This window comes from Montipora capricornis, chromosome 7, assembly GCF_036669925.1.
Source record: "Montipora capricornis isolate CH-2021 chromosome 7, ASM3666992v2, whole genome shotgun sequence".
Taxonomy (NCBI): domain Eukaryota; kingdom Metazoa; phylum Cnidaria; class Anthozoa; order Scleractinia; family Acroporidae; genus Montipora; species Montipora capricornis.
In genome coordinates, this window is record NC_090889.1 from 31,099,556 (window position 1) to 31,111,033 (window position 11,478).

The window sequence follows — 11,478 nt, forward strand, 5'->3', positions numbered from 1 at the left end:
TTTAATTTTTTTCTCCCTTATCGGTCCTTTCCGCCGGTATTTTCTCTGTTGCAAAGCGGTACCGTTAAACCTACAATTGCAGCATAATAAAGTTTATTAGGGTTTCATATTTTTGTGCCATCTCCAGAACTCATTCGGTGAAATATGACGAGAAGCAGTATGTTACAGTAGTTGGGAAAGAGGGGTTAGTGCATTGGTGAGAGCACTCGCCTCGCACTGCACCACGCAATGCGGCCCGCAACACGGCGTTACACGCGGGTTCAGTTTGTTTATTCTCTCCTCGGTTTCGAGAGGTTTTTCTCCGGGTAGTCCGTGTTTCAGGTATTTCTCCATGTTCTTTTCTCGTAATTTTTTTATATACTCATGAAACTACGGTCCTCCTGTTACATATCTTACTCTCTTACGCCCGTCTCGTGAATATTTCCCGTAATTTTAATTTGTGAATATACTTGTTGTCCTTGGGATCCCCGGCTATACTCACCGCAATATTTCATACCTGGAGAAAGTACAGTGGAGAGCTGCCCGCTTCGTTTTTCCAGACTACTCTCGTAACTCGAGTGTCTCTTTCATGTTTAACGTCCTAGATTGACCACTACTTTCTGTGCGTCTTGAGTATCAACGACTAAATTCCATGTATAAGTCCTCCCATGATGTGATTGGTGTAACTGCTATTAATGTATTAATATGTGTCGAGCTTATAACTTGTGTAATATAAGATTAATTATTTATATGTACATTTTTGTTACATCGGTTGTCATGCCAACAATCATTACCGATTAATAAAACACAAACAGAGAAACAGAAACAGAGTTTTGCCCTGTCCCAAAAAAAAAACAATCTAAGATTTGATATTAATTGTTTGATTTTATTTAATTTCGGCACATTGTCTCCAGTTGGTGCCTGACTGATCGCTAAAAAATACAGTCAACACTTAAATAAAGCACATAGCCACCATAATCATCATCATCATCATCATTATTATTATTATTATTATTATTATTATTAAATGAGATAATTTTAGAATAATTAACAATTATTTCATGAGCGCGCATTGGATATGAGATACTAAATATCCAACGAGGCACGTAACGCCGAGGGTAATTTCCCTTTCGTAAACAAGCGATGCCATTCTTAGTAACCAAGCCTTTTTATTCAGTTAGCTTTCGATAAATTGTTAGGATTAGCTTCATTTAAATACTATAAAATTGCCAGATGGTAATCGTTGTTTCGGTATTGTAAAGGTTGGGTGAACTTTTTCTTAAGCCATTGTTCTTAAGCTGTTAAGCTGTTAAGGTGTTCTCAGTTTTTTTTTTAATTCCAAGTGACATACGCTGCTAATCTAGTCCTAGACTAAGTATTTTTTTCCTCATTTGCAAACTACGAACTTAACAGTGAAAATTGTATGGCATCGCTTGTTTACGAAAGGGAAAATTGCAGCGCCGAGTTGACTATAACCATTCTCATATCCAACTAGCGCGAACTCAATGGAATAGTTGTTTTATTAAATTCCTTAAATCCAAAAGTTTGAAGTAAGAAATACGAGCGAAAAAAGCGAGAAAATCCGAGCCGAAACATGATGAAGATGCGGTGTTGTGTAATACCTGGTGGTCAGACAGACGCAGGCTCATCACAAAAAGATTTGTTACCTTTTCGCGTACTTTTAAACGTCGGAATTGATCCAAACTTTCCAGAAAAACGTTTTTTTTTTCGCTTTAATCAGAGAGAATGTTAGCCTAGCAACGCTTAGCGCAATCATTTGCCATATAAGGTCAACCTAAGGTATATGAGCTGATAACCGAGATTAAGTAAACCAATCAGAGCACGAGAAATGCATTAACACAGGTTCAGAATTTAATAACAACATTTATTTCACTTTTGTGCAGCATTAATGATCTCGAGAAGTTTCGCCCGTCTTTTTTAGCGGCTGGTAAGATGTCATAGTTGCCTTGTTTAGGGGCAGGTATCGACTTGACTCAATGTCTCTTCCCACAAAATTGTCAACAGAGGACAGTTCAGGAGCCTGGTATCCAGCATTCTGCTTCTTCAGGTCGCTGTAGACAGGTTTCTGTGCACCAGGTATCTCGTATATTTCGTTCTGTTTCTCTCTTAAGAAAAGTTTTTCGTCGCCAACAACATAACTGTAGCTGTAATCCAGTCTCTCATCTGATGTGTCAGTCTTAGAGTTGTCGGAAGGAACATACGATGGGTTCCAAGATTCTTGATACACGGGATCTTCGTAGTCGTGATCAGGTCGCATACCTTCCGGAGGTTGTTCGTGGTTAACCGACAAATCTTCGGGATTTCTCGGGGATGTAGCGCCTGGCTTTAGAAGCACGTAATACAAGGGGCTCTCCGAGGTATCAGGTATGGACTCCATGTGAGGAACTGGAAGAAAAAAAGACATTTAATTGAACTTAGGGCGATTGGTCATCCACTACTTATCATAAAATCTGCAAATAATAATTCCTTGAGATCGACCAATGAAACAAACCTGCCGGTGGAAGCAAGTTTCCTGGCTTGTTTGAGCTTTTGCGACTAAAGGAAAAAAATGAGCAAGCCTTGGGTAAGTAAGGTGGTGAGATAAAAAATAAAACTGCTAAAAGGATGTTACTAACGAAAAATCAAAGCTTCTGCATACTAAAGTTGCGATGAATGATATCAGAGCAGACAATTTAAGCATGGACAGACCTAAGATAAAGGAGAGTTGAGGAATTCTGGATTCTAAAGAAATGAGTCAATTGATTAATTGACTGACTAACTGACTCAATGGCTGAGGGACTTTATTGACTAAGTCACTGACTGATTGACTGACTGACTCACAGCTGATTGAATGATTGACTGACTGCCTGACTGACTGTCTGACTGTCTGACTGACTGACTGACTGTCTGACTGACTGGCTGACTGATCGACTTACTGACTGACTCAATGACTCACTGACTAACTCACCGATTGATTGACTGACTGACTGACTCGAAGCTGATTGACTGACTGACTGGCTGACTGACTGACTCGCAGCTGATTGACTGACTGACTGACTAACTGAATGAATGAATGAATGACTGACTGACTGACTGAATGACTCACAGCTGATTGAGTGACTGAATGAATGACTGACTGACTCAATGACTCACTGACTAACTCGCTGACTGATTGACTGACTGACTGACTGACTGACTAACTAACTCACTGACTAGATATCATCACCTTTATTGTAACGAGACCGATACCTCCCTTTGGAGAGTAAGGCGCAATAAAGATTTACTGTTACTGTTACTGTTACTGTTACTGTCACTGACTGATTGACTGACTGACTGACTGACTCGCAGCTGATTGACTGACTGACTGACTGACTGACTGATTGAATGACTTACTGACTCAATGACTGACTGACTGATTGACGACTCACTGACTGACTGACTGACTGACTGAACGAACGAATGAATAAATGAATGACAGACTGACTGATTGAATGACTTACTGACTCAATGACTGACTGACTGACTGATTGACGACTCACTGACTGACTGACTGAACGAATGAATGAATAAATGAATGACAGAATGACTGATTGAATGACTTACTGACTCAATGACTGACTGACTGACTGATTGACGACTCACTGACTGACTGAACGAATGAACGTATAAATCAATGACAGACTGACTGATTGACTGACTGAAGGCAATGTGAAGTCAGTAGAGTATTCTTGTGAGTGAATTGTTAAGCAATACACTTACTGTCGCTTTTTTCGCCAAACACAAAACAATGATAATCCCAGGACACCAACGACACTCAAAACTCCAATAATGATGCCTGTCAACAGCACAGGACTTAAGACGCGCTCTTGCGCTGTTCCTGCAACGATCTGGAATTCCGAGAAAAAACGCGAAACTGTCATCACAGTTGAGAAAGGACCTCTTTTAGCTTGTACATTTTGTCTTTCCATTTCAGACCACGTGATGTTACTCGAGGGAACATTTTCTTTCACATGTCGTCTCATGCACAACTTATGTAAAAACAAAAGGAAAATTATCTTGGGAAGATCACGTGGTCTGGAATGCGAAAACAAAACGCGCAAGCTGAATAAACCCATTAACTTCATTAAGGCTAAGTTCAAACACACGACGTGCGCGAGCATGAGCACGCGCACACGCACAGCCGTATTTACCTTATGTTAATTAATTGGAAGTTTAAGCACGCGACGTTTTTTAACCGCGGACGGCAACCGTAAGTGAGCCGTTTTCCCTTCTAACTTGTCTTGTCACTTCCACCTTTAAAATTGCTAAGTATCTTTCCTCCATTAGAGATGATTGGTTAAAAGTCTGGGAGACACTGCTGTCCTGGCATGCGAAATGTTCATTTCCGGTTGCCGTCCGCGACTCAAAAACGTCGCGTGCTTAAACTCCCTATTGTCTTTTGTATCAAACAATACAAATCCTCGAGATTTAGAGAGCAGCGATGGTACTGTGGTGAGAGCACTCGCCTCCCACAAATGTTGCCTGGGTTCGATTCCCAGGCTTGGCGTCATGCGTGGATTAAGTTTGTAAGTTCTCTTCTCTGCACGGATAGATTTTATTTAGGGTACTCCGATCCTTCCCTCTTCCTAAACTTACCATCTGATATGATTTGAGTTGAGTTAATTTTCTTTCATTTGATTTCTGTACAGTGCCCCAGCGCTTAACTTGGCACTTAAGTAAAGTTCATTATTGTTATTATTATTAATGTTAATTATTTCTATGCGTTTATGTGATAATTTACTTTTAATACCGCCCTTTTAAATCTATCAACTTCTACAGCAACATGCGAACCAAGCAAATGCGTGTTGTGAACTTCTTCCAGTAATGGTCCTTGAGATAAGGAAAGCACTCTCCCGAACCGGCTGAAAATTCCTACTGAGGATTTCTCGATCCATCATAAATATATTTTAGAAAGAAAATATGACAAACGTGTCGAAGGTTTTCAAGAACTTTAAGTTCTCAATCGATAAAGCACATTCACTAACGTGATCACCGTCCTGTTTTCAAAAAAAAAAAGGCAATATTTGCAAAATTCCAAAGGATAATGATCAGGTTGTTGTCCAAACATGGACGCCATTTGTTCCGATTGCCGATATACCAACTAGGCCGCCGTCAATTTAGGTTTCACTTTCACCAATTGAAACGGTTTCTTTTCACTTTATAAAAAATGAAAATCATGGATGTAATCAACTTCAGGCGTTTTCGATTGGTTAAACAGAGCAATTGCTCGTTTCCCTGCTGTGACCATAAAAGGCAACTGTGACTATATATGGTCATTGTACGTGTGATGAAAATTCGCTGCGAAAACAAACATGGCCGATACCTCGCTTCGTAAACTTGGCCGTCGAATTTCTGTTCAACTGGAAGTTGCCCCAGTTGTAGAAGTTGAATTGAAGCCACAAGGTGAGAAACGGTTTTGTTGCTTTACAAATTGACCAAGGTAGTGAAATAATTATTGAAGTTGGGCTTAGTGAATATTGACTGATCACAAAAAAACCTCTGTCAGTTTTAGTTAGAGGTTGATATCCAACGCTTCCTCGCATTTATTGAGGATTAATATGATATGAGTAAAAACTCGTGCCGTATTACTTTCTAATACAAATTTACAAGTTCACACCAGCAATGATGTTGCATGGGTGACGTCATTCTTCCAAAATTTCCATTATTTTTACATGACGCCATAATGTCATGCATGACCTCATAATTTTCGTTGAGGTTAAAAACTTGGCTGCTTTGAGTGAATTTGTTCACTTGACGCCACGCAGTGAAAAATCGAGTAAATTATTGATCAAATGACGTTGTGTTATCCGCTAAGAACAGTGCAGTGAATTAAAGTTAATTAAAAACAGACAAATATATTTTGACCACCATTAATCATCACCTTTGTTGTCGCCCATGGTGTCGTAAGCAGTGCAGTCGACGAGTTGGCCAATGACGTTGTCGCAAGTGTTGAGGCCAATGAGGTTGCTAATGTTTCCCCAGTTGTGATCGATGATATTGTCAATGTCGTTGGCTGTGTTGTTGCATTGGTTGTACCTGCAGTGGTTGGCTTGGTTGAGCTTGCATTGGTTGTTCCTCCCCAGGTTGTTCCTGCGGTGGTTGACTTTGTTGTAACGACAGGAGCAGGGCAGCAGCTACACACACATGTCTTTTTACAGTTATTGAGAACAAACTTGAAAGAAGTGCACCATTGCACATTGCTTGTGCAGTAGTTGTCAGTCTCCACGTTACTGCAATCTGTGGGATAGAAGAGTGATAAAATATTAACTCCACACAGTAACCCATGACCCGCAGCCTGCAACTCCCATACTGGGCCTATGTCACGGCATTTTTGCAGACCGATCTATTTTTAGACTACCTTTTCCGAAAAAAAAACAAAGGCAGTTCCGGTTCGGTGACCCTATGACGTCTGGTTAGTTTCTTGTAATTGGTCATCGGGTTCCTGTGGGAGTCTCATTCGCGGGAAATTCAATCTATAAATAAATCGGTCTGTGAAAACGCCGTGACACAAATACAATGGAGTTGTAGGCTCCGGGTCTTGGGTTCCTGCTCCACAACATAGCAGATATATTTTAAGGAAAAGTGATCATTTCAATTTGTGAAGAAACTTCAGCAATTACAGAGACGCCTGAAAGAAAATCCAGGCTATCACTTGCACAATCACCTCTTACGGGGTATAAACCTCTGGCCAAACTATCGAACAAAGTTGGATTCAACACTCCAACTTTGTTCGATCCAGCATTGTTCGACCGTTTGGCCGCCTATGTTGGCACTGTTTATGCGCTTATACATCGAGATGAAATAAAGTTTTATGCATGCATGTATGTTACCTTCGGCAGGGCGCATGCGTGCACTTTGTAATCTGCGACTCCAGTGATTACCATATGACAGATAAAATGAATATTCTCTTTAATATATAAGCCATCGAAATATTACTTTAAATTTTAGTGACAAGGTCGGTTTGGATCAGTGAGAAGGCGTGGGATTTGTCTCATATGGTTTAGTGGACGACATATCCCTCCCTTAATGCCGTACCGGGAGGCGAGGTCGGTAGCAGAAAGCAGCGAAGGGCCAACTGCGTCCAAAAGCGATCGCACGGGCCGAAATCCCGGGATGACTCGTTTGGTACGACGCTCCAGCGCCACGTCTGGAGGTACTGCATACTTTTCTCGTCTCGTCTTCAAACATTCCGTCAGCGCATGCGTGCGTAAATGTTCAGCCTCTCCGATACCTACAATACTAGACATATCTAGTTGGAACACTTAGCCAATGGTCAGAATCATCGTGTTACAAGATCGTATTTTATACCACATCCCCCTTCCCCCAATTCAATGTTGTGTGAGAATTTTTCGGGCGACTACTAGTAGTTGTGGAAATCAACATTGGAGGAAGGGGGAAACGGGGATGGGTGTTCCAACAAATGTGACGAGTATTGTAGGTTAAATTGGTGATCCACTTTGACCTAAATTGAATACGCACTCTACCTAATCAACCCCCTATAAAAGGATTGAAAACACCATGATATACCGTCCCTCAAGCTCTGTATTACTACTACTCATCTCACCACATCTTCTTAATGTTTCGTATCATCTTATCGGTTTAATTTCTGTATTGATACAACTACCCATTCAATCTCAACATTACAACATAGTAAGTAAACAAAGAACTCTACTCTTCACTTACCGGTACTCGAAAACTTTAAACTTATAAAACAAAATAATCAATTTGTAGGTCGAAGGGGGCCCGACCTACAAAACATGATGTTACAAGAATCTATGTATACACTATTAAAACGATGAGAATTATACAATACAATTGGTCAAAACATTTAACAGATCATAATATCCTTAAGAGGGTCTAATCAATTATCATTACTGAATTAAATGTCAGTATCATCTCTCTGGCGCACAGCAGAAGGAATGAATGCGTCAGCGAATCTCTTGGTTCGGCATTTAAAAATTGGGAATGTTCTTGGATTCCTGAGACGGTAGTGATGTGTTTTCTTTTCAGGTAGTACACAGTTCAGCTCATCGGTAGGTCCAAGAGCAGATTTGTATAGGACCCTCCAGATCCATAGGCCTGTGTCTTCACCGCTACACTACAACGATAAACATGCTCCACCCAACAGAGCTCTTTTCATTGTTTACTTTTGTAAAATAAGTCAATTGATATCCATGTGTAAACCAAAGCTAATCCTTACCTGCCCCTAATTTTTCTCAGTTAGGCTTAATTTAGGTTTCAACCAATTCAACCTAGGTGAAATGAGGATCACCAATTTAACCTAGTTAAAAACGGATTCAACCTGAAAACGGATTTACCGGCAACATTTGAATAGGGGGGTTTTTATGCGTCTGTGCCGTAGTGATAGTTTTCGCTGATGTGCACTGTACCAAGGCGTTTTTATGAACAGGTACGTGCCGCTACCAAATTGACTTTTAATGTTCTTGTGAGCCCGTGCTTCTCCGCTCCAAACGCACTTTGTGCTCGTTGTCTAGGCTCTGAAAGCATTCAGTCTTGTACTCTTGATTGCATATATCGTTGCATGCCTCTTACAGGATCAATTTTGTACATTCTAATAAGCCATTGTGCCCAAATGTTTGTATCCCCTCTTGTTTGCAGACTTAATAATCCTTTGCTACATGTCTTGAGATCCCGAGCGCTTCTCTTAGTGCTTGTATGTACTCTTGTGTACCTGTGTCTTCGTTTTTGTATGTGCTCTTGTGCGCTTGTGGATCTTAGTGTTTGAACTTTCTATTGTGCGCCTGTATCTTGATGTATGAACATCTATTGTGTACCCGTGTCTTAGTGTTTGTATGTACTCATGAGCGCGTACGTCCTTTTGTGCGCTTGTGTGTGTCTTATTGTTTATATTTTCTTTTGAGCGCCAGCATCTTGATATTTGAACATGTATTGTGTGCCCGTGTCTTAGTGCTTGTATCATGCGTGCCTGTGCCTTAGTATTTTATATGAAGTCCCGCGCAGCTGCGGCCCACTATGTACTCTTGTGTCTCTAAAGGACGTTCGCGCCCAAAATGTTCCCACGTACAGATTTTTTTAAAACTTGCCACGCAGAAAGGTAATGATCTACTTTTGCCAAAAAGGCAAAAAAATTGGGGGGAGAGGGGGGGCACCGTGCTCGTTGAGATCATGTGGTGCACTTTTAGAAACTTGCGATATTTTAAGACGATCTTAGTTAGCAACTGTCAGCAATAAAGAAAAGCTACATTAGTGAAATTCAGATCAGATAAACGTACTCAATTCAACATAACTAATACAACTACATGTAAATAAACTTTTGCTGCTGATGTCTTTTTCTGAGGCGAAATAGACCTTGAAAAACGATACAAATTAGTCTAAGAAAGAAAACTTCGGTCGCACGAGAGCATAAAAGGCGAAATATTTGTAACTTCTCAAGTACAGATTTTTTTTGTTTTTTTGTCAAAATGGACAAAATCAGGAAGAGAAGTGATCTACGGAAAGAAAAATGGGGGTCACCAAGCATTCAAGAGAGTAAAATCGCTGCGAAGTTCTCAAAGCGATTGTCCATTCGCATTGTCACGTCTTTGCGTGACATTTCCGAGAAGACCTAGGTCCACAGCTATCCCACGATGCTACAAGCTTCCCTTTGCTCGAGCGAGGATCAAACACCGGCTCGATGCCATGATCGTTTACCTTCGTGGTCTGCGATGCATGACGTGTGTGTGACATGCGCGAAAAAATGCGCAGTAGCAATGGGTGCGAACGTCCTTAAGGAGGCTCGAAATTTCGCTCACCATTCTCCTAATTCCTATATATAAGGAATATAAATAGACATCTCCTATTCACGAAAACTAAAAAATTCTACACAAACGATTTAATGACCACTTAAATCCGTTTGTGTTGGCCTGTAGCTGTAGCTGCGCGAACTCGAATGAGCGGGTGACGCATGTGTAAATGCTGATGTTGTAACCCCCTCATTTTTTCTGCTTTTGCAACTTTACTCGTTTTTTTTCATTTTTTGCATGTTAGCTTAGATTAAACTAAAACGTTTGTCTTTCAAATTTAAAAAAAAAATGGACGGTGAAAAAAAAATTGGAGACACATTTTAAAAACTGGCCTACAGATTTTGTTGAATTTTAAATATTTTAGAGAATATTTCTGACATTATCTGGTAACGCTGAATGGGAAAATTTCACCGTCCCGTTTCTCCAAAAAAGACAACATATGTTGATTTTAAGGCTCAAAGAAATGTCTTATATCGTTGCCATGATAAGGTTAGTTTGAAGGAAAATATAAGGTGAGAAATCTGCGATGGGTACTTAATACCCTGGCCAAATTTCGTCTTGATATGATTACCCTAACTGTATCTAAGGACATAATCTGTTTAGCTATTTCGAGCCTCCTTAATTTGCCTGTGTAACTTTCTTGAATGCCTGAGCCTCAGTACTTGCATTTACACGTTCGTGTTTCAACGTATTAAATATTCTTGTGTTCACGTGAGCCTCAGGGGTGGATCCAGGATTTTTCTCAAAGGAGGGGGGGGGGGGGGGTGCACCACCAAAGAATGGCGTGGCTGAGTGGTAACGTTTTTTTTTCTTTTTGCAGAATATCAGTTGTATTAGAAAGGTGCAGGTCTTCTTAGAGGAGGAGGGGGGGGGGAGGTGCGCACTCCCTGCACCCTCCCCCTAAACCCGCCCCTGAAGCGCCTGGTGCGCCTTAAAATACGTAATTAAATTTTTAAAAACGCACTTACCAACCCCACCAGAGCAGACATTACAACTGACTGGACAATTCTTAAGCATATAGAGAGGATTGCGGCTGCATTCTCCTCCTTTAGCCCAAGGGCCACAACTCGGATTCTGATCAAAGCACGCGGCTGAAAGGCAATTGAGGAAGGAATATTGAAACCTTTTAGTTTACCTTGTAGACAGTCAGTCAGTCAGTCAGTGAATGTTAAAAAAAAAAATGAATTTTGAAACATCTCCGTATCAACTGAGCGAGCGTAACATTTTACGTCACAAAAATGACCGAATCTTTTTCAGCAATAATTGGTGTTTGATATGGTACCATCCTGTGTCATCCTCTTAGCTTAATCAAAGGAGATCTCCTTGAGCTTAGCGATCGCATCACAGCAATCACTTGTTTTAGCTTTTGAAACCAGAAATATACCTGTTATTACTGCATTTCCTGGAGAGAAAATTTGAATAGTGTATTCGAGATTCCTAATGATAATACGAAGAAATAAATAGATGATTCCTCGATCTTCAAACCGTGAATAGCCCAACTAGCAAATTAAGGTGGCTCAAACCAGTTTCAACACTTTCAACTGACCTTGTTATTAGAAGGATTGACACGACAACACTTTATCACGTAACAGCAATGCTACGGTACCTTGTGAAACACCAATTATTGCTGAACAAGATGCAGGCATTGTTGTGGCGTAACAAGTTACCATGGCAACAGGAAAGCCCTGCAGAAACA

At 40.6% G+C, this 11,478-nt stretch overlaps 1 protein-coding gene across 2 annotated transcripts in view; it reads right to left on the reverse strand.

Moving 5' to 3' along the window:
* Positions 1–1,846: 1,846 nt before the first annotated feature.
* LOC138056903 (uncharacterized) overlaps positions 1,847–11,478 on the reverse strand; it is a 14,098-nt gene continuing 4,466 nt past the window's right edge. For both annotated transcript variants that reach the window (XM_068902845.1, XM_068902846.1), the window contains exons 3-7: positions 10,751–10,873; positions 5,900–6,255; positions 3,739–3,866; positions 2,492–2,535; positions 1,847–2,385 (exon numbers count right to left, since the gene is read on the reverse strand). In XM_068902845.1, the coding sequence (XP_068758946.1) occupies positions 1,886–2,385; positions 2,492–2,535; positions 3,739–3,866; positions 5,900–6,255; positions 10,751–10,873 (1,151 nt within the window). In that variant the 3' untranslated portion in view covers positions 1,847–1,885. The remainder of the gene's footprint in view (positions 2,386–2,491; positions 2,536–3,738; positions 3,867–5,899; positions 6,256–10,750; positions 10,874–11,478) is intronic.